The following is an 18,188-nucleotide window of genomic DNA, read 5'->3' as shown; positions in this document are numbered from 1 at the left end:
CAGAATACAAATACAATAATACTTGCATATAGCAGGCATTATCTTTTCAAGTTCCAAGGTATAAAAAACCCTAAATTCCAAATTCTTTCTTTCTGAATCTCATTAGGACATTTACACAACCATAAAAACCACAGAATCATGCATTTGGACATACTTCAAGCTGGAATAATGCTTTAGCTTTTAGGTGAACTTAACTTCAGAACCCAACTGATTCCTTATGACTTGGAAGCCTTCTTGTTTTATACTATTCTACACCGACCGCCTTAAGTGAACCTTGCAAGTTAGCAGAATTGTACTACGCTGTCTCATTATATTAAGCACATATGTATTTTATTAATTATAGGCTAAACCATAAGAAAATAATTTAGGTGGGGAAATGCAGAGGTGAGAAAGTATAGTCAAAGCATACCTTTTACGTTTTAACATCACTGAATGGTGATATTTAAAATAATAATGATAAAAAATGACAGTACCTCAGAATCCCAACATGATTTCACAGCTCCTTTTCCGAATCTTAATGCTGATATTTTAACTATAAAATGTAGTCACAGAACATTAATATGAACATATATCACTACGAATTTTAAATACACATTCAAAAATATTTCCATAAAAGTAATAGCAGAAAAGAATTTCGGGGGGCCGAAGCATTTGCAAGAAGAAGCAGTTGTTAGTAGTGGGGATACTTTTGCAAAAAAGATAGGAAGAAATGCTTATAAGAAATGAAAATCACAGTTGGATCTACACGTGTTAGATTTGTGTATAGCAGCACTTAAGCTAGAAAGAATTCATAGATAGTCACTAAATTATCACTTGTATTATTTTGGTATGCTCCATCAACACAAGTCAAGATATCAGTTTTTGTTTGCTCTTGTGGAGCACTTTCAATAATATCCACACCATTTTCTCTTTTTCCAGTTGCCGGCTTGGTTGCTTCTTTCTATTAAAAAAAAGAAAAGAAAAACCCAACTTCAGCAAACATCATATTCATTTACTCGTTCACTCGCTCACTCAGTCCTTCTGTCAGTAAGACAACAAACCGCTATCGTAGCCATCGACTCATAGGCATAGACCCAGGGGAAGCTGGAAATAGAAATGAAAGATTTTGTCCTATATTCTAGTAGGGGTCGATATATTACAATTCGTGAAAACAATCAGAAAGGAAAGTACCACTCTCCAGTTCTACACCTCAGATGAAGAAAGTAGAGTACGGGCACAAAAGAAACAACAATCAGTTGTACCAGATGCTGCAAAAATAGGGCTGCATCTTGAAAGACATACGAGGTACTGAGGGAAACCATGAAGGAGAGTCCAGAAAGGGCAGCGGGCGCAAAAGCCTGCGTATAAAATAACATATTGTAGGTGAGGGCAGAAGAAGAATGGGGTTAGCCTGGAACTCTGAGAAAGGGATGGAGAGACAACTGCAGAATCAGAACCAAATCAAAGAAGGCGCATGTCATGCTAGCAGATGAATTCTACACTCACGTAATGGGGAGTCACTCAGGAAGCAGAGGTGTTGCATCATCACAATTCTAGTTTACAACAGCCACTCGGGCTGCAATTTATGATATTGAGGACTTCCGTTTCTTTCTAGGATCCTATCCATCAGCCTGTCTTGCTTCACAACATAGCGCCTCGCAGGTGCCTACAAACTCACAAACGCAGCTATCCATAGCAGGTCACTTTGTAGCTTCCCCTAGGTGGCTCCCGGTTGGGCACAAGCAGCAGCTGACCTGGGCCTGCCCCACAGCCCCTCCCAAGAGGCCCCAAATCCAACACACCTGGGGATCAGTTTCAGCAACACCAGAACATCACCAAAATAGCTCCATAATGACACGCCCAAGCCATGGACTGAGCAGACACCGGAGCCCTGCTACAGCCGATCTCACTCTGTGGGGTCAGCCCACACACAAAGGTTCATCTACTGTAGTCACAGCCAGTCGTCCTGAGGGTCAATTCCACACCCAGATGTGCCAACAGCAATAAGGCTCAAGTACAACAGGAGGGCACACACCACCCACACGAGCTTCTGGAGCACCCGGCTCAGGTGACCGGGGAGACTGTACCACTGGGCCCCATGCGACACCTGGTATGTAAGGCAATACTGTCAAGATGAGGAGAATTAGCAATCTACAGAATACAGAGAAACAACAATAAAGATGCAGTGAAAAAAGAAGACAGAAAGAAACATTTCTCTAACGAAAGACCAGGAAAAAACTCTAGAGAAAGAACTAAACACAAGAACTAATGGACACAAGCTATCTACCAGACACAGAGTTCAAAATACTACTTCTAAGGACGCTCAGTGAACTTTGGGGAAAAATAGATAAATGTTGTAACACTTCAACCGAGACAGCAAACATAAAAAATGGACATGGAAATCATTAACAAAACTCAACTATGAAAAATACAACATCTGAAAAGAGTAATTAATAGATGGAATCGGCACCAGATTTGGTTGAGGCAGACGTTCAAATCAGTGATTTGGAAGACAAGATAGCAGAAAACACACAATCAGAACAGAAGAAAAAGATATGAAAAATGATTATGAGTAAAAAAAAAAAGAGAGAGAGAATACTTTAAGGGACTTCTGGGACAAGATAAAGTGTAACAGAACTCGTAGGTCTATCAAAAGGAGAAGAGAGAGACAGAAAGGAATTGAAAACCTATTTGAATAAATAATGACGGAAATCTTCCCTAACGTGTTGAAGGAAACACAAGTGTAGGAAACACAGAGAGTTCCAAACAAAATAAAGTCAAACAGGCCCACACCAAGACATACCAGAATTAAAACGCCAAAAGGTAAAGACACAGAGAGAATATTAAAACCAGCAAGAGAAAAGCAGTTAGTTATATACAAGGGAGCTCGCATAAGACTGTCAGGTGATCTCTCAAAAGTAAATCTGAAGGCCAGAGGAATGGGCAAGAAATATAGAAATGTGATGAAACGCAATAATTTACAACCAAGAGCACTGTATCCGGCAAGGCTCTCATTTAGAATCAAACGAGAGGTAAAGAGCTTGCCAGAGAAAAAGGAGGTGATGCAGTTCAGCCCCAGGAAACCACTATTACAAGAAATGTAAAACCACGACTAGAAAAAAAAGGAGGAGGAGAAGTAGGAGGAGGAGGAGGAAGAGAAGGAGGAGAAGACGGAAAAAGAGCAGGAGGAAGAGCAGGAGGAGGAGAAGAAAAGTGAATAATAAAATGCCAATAACTATGTACCTACAAATAATTACTTTAAATGTAAATAGATTAAATGCTCCAGAAAAGACATAAGGTAGCTGAATGGTTAAGAATGCAAGACCCATATACACGACAATCAAACTACAAAATTTCTGCACAGCAAAGGAAACCAACAACAACATGAAGTCACGAGCGGGTGAATGGAGAAGATATTTGCCAATGATATATTTGATAAAGGGTTGACATCCAAAACATATAAGGAACTCATAAACCTTAACACCAAAAGACAAACAATGCGATTACAAAATGAGAAGAGTACCTGAATAGACTTTTCTCCAAAGAGGTCACACAGATAGCCAAGAAACATACGAAAACATGCTCCGTGTCACTAATCATCAGAGCAATGCAAATTAAAAACACAATGAGCTACCACCTCACAACTGTCAGAATGGCCATCATCCATGAATCAACAAGCAACAAGTGTTGTTGAGGATGTGAAGAAAAGAGTCCTTGTGCACTGTTGGTGAGACTGCAAATCCAAGCAGACAATGGAAAACAATATGGAAGTTCCTCAAAAATTTAGAAATAGAAGTACCATGTGGCACAGCAGTCCCTCTTCTGGGTTTTCCTCCACAGAAACACAAAACACTAATTTGAAAAGCAATATGCATTTCTATGGTTGTTGCCGCATTATTTTCAATAGTCCAGATAAGAAAGTAACCAAAGGATCCATCATCTTGGATAAAGAAGAAGTGGGACATATATATAACAAAATACTACTTGTCTGTAATAAACAATAAGTACTTATCGTTTGTGACATGTGTGGGCCTAGAGGGTATTATTCTAAGTGATAAAAGTCAGATAGAGAAAGACAAATACCACCTGATTTCACGTATTGGTGATATGCAAAAAATAAAAAATAAATGAACATAGAAAAGAGAAACAAACTTATAGATGCAGAGAACTAACTGATCGTTGCCCGGTTCGAGAATTGTTGGGGGAATGCTTGAAATGGAAAAAGGATTAAGAAGTACAAAGTGGCAGTTATAAAATAGTCATGAAGATGTCAAGCACAGCACAGAGAATACAGTAAATAACATTGTAATAACTAAGTACGGTGTCAGGGATACCACACTAATCGGGGTACCAGTTTACACATTATATAAATGCCTACCCACTATGCTGTATACTTGAGGCTGACATCATGGAATGTCAACTATAACAGAAATGAAAAATTTTACATTTAAGAAGCGAAACTAAAAACCTTCTGAAATTTGACATTTTAGTATATGGTTTAAGAACCTCTGCTTCTAAAATTAGTTATTATTTTAAGCAAAACATGTACTCTTCAATTAGATGAAGACAGTTAAATATATTCATAATGTAATGATTGAGGACATAGTGGAATCCCTTTCTAATATGGGTTTTGAGATAGAGAACTTGAGTTCTAAATTTTCAAAGTTTCTATTATTTTAGTCTAAATGATGAACCCAGAATACCTGAAACTAATATAAAATAATATTGAATGTCAACTGAATATAACTTAAAGAAAGAAAAAAAAACATAGAGAAAACACTCACGCCTACCAACTATGTGATACCAAAATACAAAGTGTAATAAAATAAAAACTATATATTACATGCTACATAGTTTTAAAAACTGAAATGTATCAGGAAGATTTCATGACTATTACAATAAGTAAATGAATCCATTACAGATTTCACGTAGGCACGAGTATTATAAAAGACCCACTGATGTAATGTAAAAGTCACATTAAGATTCCTTACCCTTAACCAAATTGCATAGCTCCATCACTGTGGGAAACCTCCCAATAAAATTTAACTATCACTATGTATTTCCCAGCCCCTTCTTTTTTTCAGTCACCATGTTCAATACTTCCTAAAGTTAAGGGGAAAAAAGAAAGAGTGATGTCGTGAAAATGGCAGTGTGAGGTGTGCCTCTTGAAATCTTCCCTGGAATTTACAACAAGTTGAACAACTATCACTCCACAAAGGACTCCCTGCGCAGCAGACCGGCTAGACTAAGGGGCGTACTACTGCAATAGCCTACAGGTGGACAAATTGCTCGAGCGGTGGAGGAGAGAAGGGAGAAGTGCGGAGACGGGGCCATGCAGGCTCAGGACCCAGACCTAGCTTAGTGCTCCGAGCTCCCTGAGTCCCGGAACTAGTACAGCTACAGAAGAGGAAAGAACTCGTGCTACTAGGGCTCCGCTTATGGCCCACAGGGCTGAGAGGACAGCATATAACACAGCTGAACCCAACGTTAATGGCAGAGACCTCAGAGCAAAGACTGAGGGAAGAAGGATGAAAACAGTGGTAAGCCCTCACTGCAGAGTAAAGAATGGAAGACTCAGACACTGAGACTAGCTGCCCCCTCCCAACCCTCCCAGAGCTCGACCCGCCCCCACCTGCCCAGTGCTAGAAGCAGAACAGTAGCAGTGTCAGATCAAAAGAACAGAATATTTGCAGTTCTGAGAACTGTGGTCTGCAGTCAAGGACTCACAGCCCAAGTACTTCCAGCAAAGAGGAGGGAGCTGTGGAAGCAGGACCCGCTGAGGTGGTTGTCACCACCATTGCTCTGGGCCATCTCTCACAACCCACCGGTGCCACCCCTGTCCCCACCTATCTGGGTGGACCCCTGCAGGAATAAACAGAACTGCTGAAATGCAGGGGCTCTGAATCTGGTGCAGGAAGAGCTTTGGAACTTCAGAAGTTCTCCGCATTTCCCCACGGAGGCAGGGCCTTGTGACCCCAGCGAACTGTTCACAGAGGAGACGCCCGCCTTCCAGGGAATCCCACCACTGTGTGAGAAGCCGGAATAGCGCACAGAAAACATAACACTACAGTGTGAGACAGAACAAACGGCTGCAGTCGCACAGAAAATAAAACATTATCCCAAAACCTACTGGAAAGCAAAAGAAAGACCTCTTTCTATCAACCTGTTGCACAACCCACTCCTATAGATGTCTAGGAAGAGAAATAATAAATCATCAATTGCCATGAATAGCCATGGCAACAACACAGCTCAGAAAGAAATTGAAAAGTCTCCAGAAAATAAACTTAAAGATATGGAAATATGTGACTTAAATGACAGAGAATTCAAGATTACAGTTCTGAAAAAACTCAATGAGATGCAAGAAAACACAGACAGGCAGTTTAATGAATTCAGAAACATAATCAAGAACAAAATGAGTATTTTACAAAAGAGACTGAAATTTTAAAAAAGAACCAAATAGAATTTCTGGAGATTAAGAAATCAAAAGAAATGACAAATGAAACAGCCAGTTTAGGTCGTAGAGTTGACCAGATGGAGGAAAGAATCGGTGACATCGAAGCTAGAAATCTGGAAATCACAGGGATGGAAGAAGAAAGAGACTTGAGACTTAAAAGAAATGAAAGAACTCTACAAGAACTTTCTGACTCCATCAGAAAGAGCAATATAAGAATAATGGGCATACCAGAAGGGGAAGAAAGAGAGAAGGGAACAGAGAATATATGCAAACAAGTAGTCGATAAGAACTTCCCAAACTTATGGAAAGAACTGGATCCTTAAATCCAACAAACAAATGGAACACCTAATTATCTCAACCCCAACAGGCCTTCTCCAAGGCACATTATATTGAAGCTGTCAAAAATCAATGACAAAGAAAGAATCCTCAAGGCAGCCAGGGAAAAGAAGATGGTAACCTACAAAGGAAAGCCCATTAGATTGTCATCAGATTTCTTTAGCAGAAACTCTACGAGGCAGGAGGGAGTGGAACCAAATATTCAAACTATTGAAAGAGAGAAATGATGAGCCAAGAATAATGTATCCAGCAAAAACATCTTTTAGATATGAAGGAGAAATAAAGACCTTTCCAGACATACAGAAGCTGAGAGAATTTTCTAATACACGACCTACACTACAAGAAATGCTGAAGGAGGCTATTCGACCACCATCAACAGGGACAATTTGTGGCAACCAAAACATAAAAGTGGGGAGAGTAAAGGTCTGAACCGGAAAATGGGAATGGAGAAAGTAAGCATGCTGAAGAAAATGGAATACTCTAAATATCAAACTTTCTTTTACATAAACTTAATGGTAACCACTCAAAAAAAATCCAGAACTGAAATACATAATGTAATAAAAGAAGAAACAGAGGGAAAAATCATAGAATACCACCACATAGAAATAAGAGACAACAACGAAAAGGCAAAGAAACAATGGAGACACAGTCTTACCAGAAAAGAAAAGATAGAATGATAGGAAATCCTCACATATCAATAATCACCCCAAATGTAAATGGATTGAACTCACCAATAGAAAGGCACAGAGTAGCTGATTGGATCAAAAAACTAAACCCAACCATATGCTGCCTCCAAGAGGCACATCTCAGCTACAAGGACAAACATAGACTCAACGTGAAAGGATGGAAATTGACACTCCAAGCAAATGGTATCCAGAGAAAGTCAGGTGTAACCATGCTGATTGATATCAGATGAAACAGACTTCAGGATAAAAAAGGTAACAAGAGACAAAGATGGACATTTCATAGTGATGAAGGGGACTATACAACAAGAAGACATAACAGTCATCAATATTTCTGCCCCCAATCAGGGAGCACCAAGATATACCAAGAAACTACTAACAGAACTAAAGGGAGAAATTGACCAAAACACAATTATACTAGGGGACTTAAATACATCATTGACAGCTATGGATAGATCATTCAAACAAAATAAATAAATAAATAGCAGCCCTAAATGACACATTAGATGAACTAGACATAATTGACATTTATAGAGCACTTCATCCTAAAACATCAGACTAAACATTCTTTTCGAGTGTACATGGAACATTCTCAAAGATAAATCATCTATTGGGACATAAAACTAGCCTCAGCAAATTTAAGAAGACTGAAATCATACCAAACATATTCTCTGATCACAAGGCTTTGAAATTGGATATCAACTGCAAAAAGAAAGCAGGAAAAACCACTAATACATAGAGATTAAACAACATACTTTTAAAGAACGACCTGGTCAAAGAAGAAATAAGAGGATAGATCAAAAGATACACAGAAGAGTGACATCATAGGAATGGCAGCAGCGAAGAGTGACATCATAGGAATGGCAGCAGCGAAGAGTGACATCATAGGAATGGCAGCAGCGAAGAGTGACATCATAGGAATGGCAGCACTCTTCTATGTATCTTTTGATCTATCCTCTTATTTCTTCTTTGACCAGGTCAATGGACTCTGCTCATCACACAGAAAAGGTAAGAGACTCGTTCGAGGATTACTTGAAGCTGGGCAAATTGGGCGAGCAGGGGAAGACAGAAGGGGGCGGAGTGGCGACCTCAGCCCGCATCTGCGGCTGTGGAGACACAGAGGATCCCAGGACAGAACAGAGACCACAAGAGCCAAGACATAGGCTCTTTCCCTGCATCCCACAGCTGATCTCTCCTGCCAAGAGAGCAGCATATCCAGCATTTGAGGCAGTCACCTCAGCTGAGACCTCCAGCTGGGCCCTAGGTCGGACAAAGGACATGATCAACACACCTGGGCCCCTCCGCCCACTCTCCCAATCCTACCCCTGCCTTTCCAGAGACTCACGCTGGCCCCTGAGCTGAAGAGCAGTGTCAGTTTACAGAGGAGTCAGAGCACTCAGGATCTGGGAGGACCCGGTTTGCAGCTCTGACTCAGGGAAGAGGCTGGGAAGAGTGTGACGCTACTGGGTTGGGAGAGAGAAGACTCCTCCATCTCCAGCTCTCACCTTTTCTGGCCTGCCTAGGGCAGGGCAATTACAACTGCGGAGGCACTCCCAGGGATCAGCAGTAGGCGGCAGACGCAGCTCTGGGCTTTCATCAACTCAGAAATCTCCTGCCCTCCACACACACATAGGGAAGAAGTACCCTAAGACTCAGGAGACCTGGGCACAGGGCTGGCTGTGTTACTCTCAGTGCGCATATGTGCAGGCAAGAGAGGAAAATGCACTGACTTTGTAAAAACTGACATCCAGAATTTATGGCACCACACATCTAAAACTGCCGTCCCAGGGTCACTCTGGGCACCAGGTGAGCGTCTCTGCCTGCCCAAGACGCAGAGGACTCTTTGGTACAGGAGAGGACAACCTGGAGATTACTTGGTAGGCTTAAGCAAAGACTGACGCTGCTTTTTTTGTTTTTTTTTGTTTGTGTATTTTTGATATTTTTGCCGGTGTTGAGTGTGGGTTATCAGTTGTTTTTACATGGGTGTATTTGTTTTTTCTTTGCTGTTGGTGTTGCTGTTGTGCTGGGTGATTTGCTTTGTTCTGAAATTGCTCTATACCAGGGCCCAGCTCAAGAGGCACAAGATTCAAAACACCCTGAGGCCGACTCCAGACCAAGTTAGAGTATTATCGGGTTTGACCTACAAGTGACACACCCAGAAGGAATTCTCTACAGGCACAAGAGCCCATAGGGGCCAAGCCTCATGTGAGCAGTCAACCCTCACTCAGCAGAACTACCACTGTGGGCAGAGCCAAGATTCACAACTAGGCAGCCTAGGAGTCAATCCCACCTACTGACCAGCCAAAAGCAATTAAAGATCAACTTTAACAGGACAATATACACAAAACGAGAGTCACCTTTGGTGCACACGCAGAGGAGAAGAAGGAAGTCATGCAAGTCAAATATAAAGGACGCATACTACGTAAGATAACCAATAAAAACAAAGACCCATAAGGGACCTACCTAATACATCAAAGCAAACACAGAGAGTCAGCCAGAATGGGGAAACAAAGAAACATGTCCCAAATAAAAGAACAGAAGAAACCTCCAGAATTGGAACCAAATGAAATACAGGTAACCAACCTGTCAGAGACAGAGTTCAGAACACTGATGATAAGAATACTGAAGGGGTTTAGTGACGACATAAAGAAGGATGGAGAAATCATAATGAACAACCAGTTAGAACTAAGGAATACAATAACTGAAATAAAGAACCCATTTGAAGGAATTACAGCAGGCTAGATGAAGCAGAGGATCGAATCAGCGACATGAAGACAAGTCAGCAGAGATCACCCACATGGAACAACAAAAAGAAAAAAGAGTAAAAAACAACGAAAATGGCTTAAGAGTCCTCTGGGATAACATCAAGCGCAACAACATGCGCATCACAGGAATACCAGAAGGTGAAGAAAGGAAGCAAGGGATCGAGAACATATTTGAAGTTATAATGTCTGAAAACTTCCCTAACCTGGTGAAGGAAACCGACGTATAACTCCAGGAAGTGCAGAGAGTTCCAACCAGGATAAACCCAAACAGGCCCACACCAAGACACATTACAGTTAACACGGTAAAGATTAAAGACAAAGACAGAATCCTAAAAGCAGCAAGAGAAAGATAGCAAGTTAAATACAAGGGAACTCCTGTAAGACTATCAAATGACTTTTCTACAGAAACATTGCAGGCCAGGAGGGAGGGGCAGGAGGTACTCACAATGATGAAAAACAAGGGCCTACAACCTAGATTGCTTTATCCAGCAAGGCTATCATTTAAAATTGAAGGAGAGATAAAGAGCTTCCCAGAAAAGAATAAGCTAAAGGAATTTATTACCACTAAGGCAGCATCGCAGGAAATATTAAAAGGGCTTCTGTAAACAGAAGAAAGATGAAAACAATCTAACGACAAATTTAAAAATGGCAATAACTATGTACCTATCAATAATCACTTTAAATGCAAACGGATTATATGCTCCAATCAAGAGACATAGGGTGGCTGAGTGGATAAGAAAGCAAGACCCTTGTATATGCTGTATACAAGAGACTCACCTCAGATCAAAAGACACACACAGGCTGAAAGTGACGGCTTGGAGTAAGATATTTCATGCAAACAGAAATGAGAAAAAAGCTGGAGTTGCAATACTTATATCTGACAAAATAGACTTTAAACTGAAGAATATATTAAAAGACAAAGATGGGCACTATACATAATAAAGGAACTGGTCCGACAAGAGTACATAACCCTAGTAAACATCTATGCAGGGCTGGCCCGGTGGCTCAGGCAGTTGGAGCTCCATGCTCCTAACTCCGAAGTCTGCCGGTTCGATTCCCACATGAGCCAGTGGGCTCTCAACCACAAGGTTGCCAGTTCAACTCCCGCAACGGATAGGGATAGTGGGCTGCGCCCCTGCAACTAGCAACGGCAACAGGACCTGGAGCTGAGCTGCGCCCTCCACAACTAAGACTGAAAGGACAACAATTTGAAGCTGAACGGCACCCTCCGCAACGAAGATTGAAAGGACAATAACTTGACTTGGAAAAATAGTCCTGGAAGTACACACTGTTCCCCAATAAAGTCCTGTTCCAACTTTCCCAATAAAATCTTTTAAAAAAAAAAAAAAAAAAAAAAAAAAAAAAAAAAAAAAAAACATCTATGCACCCAACATAGGAGCACCTAAATATATAAAACAGATATTTACTGACATAGTGACAGAACTCAACAGTAATATTATCATAGTAGGGGACTTCAACACACCTCTGACAAGGGACAGGTATTCCAGACAGAAAATCAATATGGAAACAATGGCCTTAAATGACACATTGGACCATTTGTATTTAATCAACATTTTCAGAGAATTTCACCCCAAAGCTGCAGAATACACGTTCTTCTCAAGCACACACGGGACATTTTCCAAGGTACACCACGTGTTAGGCCAGAAAACAAGTCTTGATTAATGTAAGAAAATTGAAATCATACCAATTGTCTTCTCTGACCACAGCGCTATAAAATCAGAAATCAACTACAGGAAAAAAACTGGAAGACAGACAAATTCATGGAGCCTGAATAACATGTTACTAAATAACGAATGGATCAACAATGAGATCAAGGAAGAAATCAAAACATGTCTCGAGACAAATGAAAATCAAACCATGACAAACCAAATCTATGGGATGCAGCGAAAACAGTCCTAGGAGGGAAATTCACAGCATTGCAGGCCTACCTAAAGAAACAAAAAAATCACTAATCAACAGTTTATTTTCACACTTAAGGGATCAGGACAAAGAACAGCAAAATAACCGCAAAGGGAGTACAAAGAGGGACATAATAAAGGTCAGAGCGGAAATAAATGAAATAGAAACCAGAAAAACAATAAAAAACATCAATGAATCCAAGAGTTGTTTTTTAGACAAAATAAACAAAGTCAACAAACCTTTAGCCAGACTTATCAAAAAGAGAGAGAGAGAGGACCCAAATTAATAAAATCAGAAATGAAAGAGGAGAAGTGACAACAGACACCACAGAAATACAAAAATATTTAAGAAATTACTATCAGCATCTATATGCCAACAAATTAGACAATCTGGAAGAAATGGAAAATTTTCTAGAAGCATACATCCTTCCAAGGCTAACTCAAGAAGAAACGGAAAACCTGAATAGACTGATTACCACCAGGGAAGTTGAATCAGTAATCAACAAGTTCCCAACAAACAAAAGTGCTGGACCAGATGGCTTTACAGGTGAATTTTACAAAACATTCAAAAAAGAATTATCACCTATTCTCCTCAAGCTATTCCAAAAAATTCAGAAGGAGGGAAGGCTCCCAAAACCTTTTTACGAGGCCACTATCACTCTGATCCCCAAATCAGACAAAGACACTACAAAAAACACACAAACAAACAAAAAACTATAGGCCTGTATCTCTAAAGAACATAGATGCAAAAACCCTCAACAAAATATTACTGAACACAATTATGCAATACATTAAAAAAATCATACACTATGATCAAGGGGGATTCATTTCTGGTATGCAAGGGTGGTTCAACATCCGCAAATCAATTAACGTGATACACCACATTAACAAAATAAAAAATAAAAATCATATGATCATATCAATTAGATGCAGAAAAAGCATTGGACAAAATCCAGCAGCCATTTATGATAAAAACTCTTAAGAAAATGGGAATAGAGAGACCATATCTCAACATAATAGAGACCATATATGATAAACCCACAGCTAACATCACACTCAACGGGGAAAAGCTAAAATAGTCCCCTTAAGATCAGGAACAAGGCAAGGTTTCCCACTTTCTCCACTTCTATTCAACATAGTGCTGGAACTTCTAGCCACAGCAATCAGACGAGAAAAATAAATAAAAGGCATCCAAATTGGTAAGGAGGAAGTAAAATAGTTATTATATGCAGATGACATGATACTATATAGAGAGAACCCTAAAGACTCCACCAAAAAACCATTAGAACTGATAAATGTATTTAGTAAAGTAGCAGGATACAAAATTAATATTCAGAAATCAGTTGCATGTGTATATACCAATAATAAAGTATCAGGAGAAATTAAGAAAAGAATCCCATTTACAATTGCTTCAAAGACTATAAAATACCTGGGAATAAATTTAATGAAAGAAGTAAAACATCTATACTCAGAAAATTATAAGACACTGAAGAAAGAAATTAAAGAGGATACAAATAGATGGAAGCACATAATATGCTCATGGATAAGAAGAATTAATAGAGTGAAAATGTCCATACTGCCTAAGGCAACATACGAATTCAACGCAATTTCTATCATATTACCAAGGATGGTTTTCACAAGAATAGAACGTATAATCCTGAAATTTATATGGAACCATAAAAGATCCTGGTTGGCCTCGGCAATCTTGAGAAATAGGAATAAAGTGGGAGGTATAACGATACCTGACATCAAATTATACTACAAGGCTACAGTAATCAAAACACCACGATACTGGTATAAAAACAGATACATTGATCAATGGAACACAATAGAGAGCCCAGCAATAAATCCATGCCTATATTGTCATTCAATCTATGACAATGGAAGCAAGAATTTATGGTGGGGTAAAGACAGTCTATTCAACAAATGGTGTTGGCGAAACCTGGACAGACACATGCAAAAGAATGAAGCTGGACCACTTCCTTACACGATATACAAGAATAAATTCAAAATGCATTAAAGACATAAGTGTAAGATCTGAAACCATAAAATTTCTAGAAGAAAATATAGGAAGAAACTTTATAGACATTACCTGGAGTAAGATTTTTACTGATACATCCTCTCAGCCAAGAGAAGTAAGAGAAAAAATAATCATGTGGGATCACATCAAACTAAAAAGTTTTTTCACAGCAAAGGAAACCATCAATAAAACAAAAAGGGATCCTACTGAATGGGAAAAGATATTTGCCAATGATATATCTGATAAGGGATTAATATCACAAATCTATAAAAAACTTACTCAACTCAACTCCAAAAAAACAAACAACCCAATTAAAAAATGGGCAGAGGACTTGAGGAGACATTTTTCTAAAAAGGACATACAGAAGGCAAGAAGACATATGAAGAAATGCTCAACCTCACTAACCATCAGAGAAATGCAAATAAAAACCACAATGAGATACCACCTCACCCCAGTCAAAATGGCTATCATCAATAAATCAACAAACAACAAATGCGGGCGGGGATGTGGAGAAAAGGGAACGCTAGTGCACTGTTGGTGGGATTGCAGATTAGTGCAGCCACTATGGAAAACAGTATGGAGGTATCTCAGGAATCTGAAGATAGAACTACCCTATGATCCAGTAATCCCACTCCTAGGCATCTACCCGGAGAAATCCAAAGCTCCAATTCAAAAATCTGTATGCACTCCTATGTTTATTGCAGCACTTTACACAATAGCCAAGATACAGAAACAACCGAAATGCCCATCGGTCGATGACTGGATTAAGAAGCTGTGGTACATTTATACAATGGAGTACTACGCAGCCATAAAGAAAAAAGAAATCTTATCATTTGCAACAACATGGATGGATCTAGAGAACATTATGTTAAGTGAAATAAGTCAGAAAGAGAAAGACAAGTACCATATGATCTCACTTATATGCGGAATCTAAAGAAAAGAATATGTGTATGAACTAATCAGAAACAGTTTTGGGGACACAAAAAACCGAGAGTTGTTAGATGGGCAGGGGGGAGGGGGTTGGGGATGGGGGGAAGGGTGAAGGGATTGGGGGGCGGCTGGTGACCACAGGATGGCCTCAGGGTTTTTTGAGAATTACTTTGGGGAACTTATTCAATAGTGTTTGGGGATTTTGTTGGGTGTCCGATGGACATGTGTCCTGTTTGGGAGACCACCTCAGGGATGCTGTGGATGCCTGGTCATGGCATTGTACACCAGAGACTGGACATTAATGAATGCCAACTATAATTTTATGTGTATAATGTGATGGCTCGGTGTGAGGTCGGGGTGGTGGTGGATGGGGGGAGGGGGGTTCACGGTGTGAGGGATGTAAAAATAAAATAAAATAAAATAAAACTATAAAAAAATAAAAAAAAATAAAACAAAAAGGGATCCTACTGAATGGAGAAGATATTTGCCAATGATATATCTGATAAGGGGTTAATATCCCATATTTATAAAATATCTCAGTCAACTCAACTCCAAAATAACAAACAACCCAATTAAAAAATGTGCAGAGGACATGGAGAGTAATTTTTTTAAAAAGGACATACAGATGGGAAACAGACATATGAAAAAATGCTCAACTTCACTAATCATTAGAGAAATGCAAATAAAAACCGCAATGAGATACAACCTCACCCAAGTCAAAATGGCTTTCATCAACAAATCAACAAACAACAAGTGCTGGCCTGGATGTGGAGAAAAGGGAACGCTTATGCACTGTTGGTGGGATTGCAGATTGGTGCAGCCACTATGGAAAACAGTATGGAGGTATCTCAAAAATCTGAGAATGGAACTACCCTATGACCCAGCAATTCCACTCCTAGGTATCTATCAGGAGAAATCCAAAACTCTAATTCAAAAAAATTTATACACCCCTATCTTTATTGCAGCACTATACACAATAGCCAAAACATGGAAACAACCGAAATGCCCATTGGTAAACGATTGGATTAAGAAACCGTTACAGTTATACAATGGAGTATTTCACAGCCACGAAGAAGAATGAAATCTTACCATGCAACAATATGGATGGACGTAGAGAACATTATATTAAGTGAAATAAGTCAGACAGAGAAAGACAAATACCATATGATCTCATATGGGGAATCTAAAGAAAATAATAAATGAATGAACTAATCAGAAACAGTCTCAAAGACACAGAGGAAAAACTGAGGGTTGCTAGATGAGGGGGTGGGGATAAGGGGGAAAGTCACGGGATCAGAATGAACAGTTGGTAACCACAAGAGTGCCACGGGGATACGAGAGTCAATTTGGGGAATGTAATCAATAATTTCGTAAAGATTTTGTAGGGTATCCAATGGATACTTGTCTCATTAGGGAGACCACCTCAGGGATGATGTAGATGGCTGATCACTGCACTGTACACCTGAAGCTGAATAATGAATGTCAAGTACAATTTACATGTACATATAATACATATACATATTTTATATAAAATATCTATATATACATACTATATATATATATATATCTTATATAAATATATATATTACATATATATTACATATAGTTACAAGAAGCGGAGTACAGCATTAGGAATAGAGACAGTGGAAATGTAATGGCTGTGTGAGATGTCAGAGAGGCAGTGGAGGGGGGAGGGGGTTATGACTGTGTGAGGGATATAAATGATACATGTCTAGCTATTACATTGTTTTGTGCACCGGAAACGAATAAAAGAATGTGAAAAACAGAAAAAAACAGTAAACTGGAAAGGGAACAATGAAAAGCTTCAAAAAAAAAAATAAAAAAACAAAAACTATCTTACAGAAGAAAAAAAAGATACATAGAAACAAAGGAAAATGAAAATACATCCTACCAAAATTTTGGGGATGCAGCGAAAGCAGTTTTAAGAGGGAAATTTATATCATTACAGGCCTATCTCAAGAAATAAGAAAAATCCCAAATAGATAACCTCATCTTTACATCTTATGGAGCTAGAAAAAGAAGAACAAATGAAACTGAATGTCAGCAGCAGAAAGAAAACAATAAAAATCAGAGCAGAACTAAATGAAACAGAGAACAAAAAGAGAATAGAAAAAATTAATGTGACAAAGAGCTGGTTCTTTGAAAAGATTAATACAATTGACAAATCCTTGGTAGACTCAGTAAGATAAAAAAAGACTAATAAAATCAGAAATGAGAAGGGAAGTTATCACGGACGCCACCGAAACACAAAGCATCATCCAGGAATACTATGAGGGACTACATGCCACCAAATTCAATAACCTAGAAGAAATGGACAGGTCCTTGGAAACATATAGCCTTCCTAGGCTGAATCATAAAGAACTGGAAAATCTAAATAGATCGATCACCACTAAGGAAATTGAATCAGTCATCCAAAACCTTCCCAGAAGCAAAAGTCCAGGACCAGATGGCTTCACTAGTGAATTCCACCAAATCTACAAAGAGGATATAATACCTGTCCTACTCAAACTCTTCCAAAAAATTGAAGAAGAGACAATACTCCCTAAATCATTTTATGAGGCCAACATTACCGATACCAAAACCTGGTAAGGATAACACAAAAAAAGAAAACTACAGACTATTATCTCTGATGAATGCAGATGCAAAAATCCTAAGAAAAATGCTAACAAATCGAATGCAACAATATGCTAAAAAGATTATTCATCATGACCAAGCAGATTCATCCCAGGTGCACAAGGATGGCTCAACATTCAGAAATCCATCAATGTGATTCATCCCATAAACAAAATAAAGGACAAAAATCATATGATTATATCAATTGATGCAGAAAAAGCATTTGACAAGATACAACATCCATTTATGATTGGATCACTTAATAAAATAGGTATAGAAGTAAAATACTTGAACATAATAAAGGGCATATATGACAAACCCTCAGCTAATCTCATAATTCATGATGAAAAACTGAAGCCCTTTTCTCTACGTTCAGGAACACCGCAGGGCTGTCCCCTATCACCTCTGCTTTTAAGCATAGTGTTGGAAGTCCTCGCCAGAGCAATCAGGCAAGACAAATAAGTAAAA

At 39.1% G+C, this 18,188-nt stretch overlaps 1 protein-coding gene across 1 annotated transcript in view; it reads right to left on the bottom strand.

Moving 5' to 3' along the window:
* Positions 1-309: 309 nt before the first annotated feature.
* LOC308495726 (uncharacterized protein) overlaps positions 310-18,188 on the bottom strand; it is a gene marked incomplete at its 5' end in the record, with an annotated part of 40,095 nt that continues 22,216 nt past the window's right edge. Inside the window, one exon of the mRNA XM_081080711.1 lies at positions 310-940. Within this exon, the coding sequence (XP_080936837.1) occupies positions 773-940 (168 nt within the window). The remainder of the gene's footprint in view (positions 941-18,188) is intronic.

The sequence above is a fragment of the Rhinolophus hipposideros genome (assembly GCF_964194185.1).
Source record: "Rhinolophus hipposideros genome assembly, contig: HAP1_SCAFFOLD_110, whole genome shotgun sequence".
Taxonomy (NCBI): Eukaryota; Metazoa; Chordata; class Mammalia; order Chiroptera; family Rhinolophidae; genus Rhinolophus; species Rhinolophus hipposideros.
This window is presented reverse-complemented; position numbering and strand designations above follow the sequence as displayed.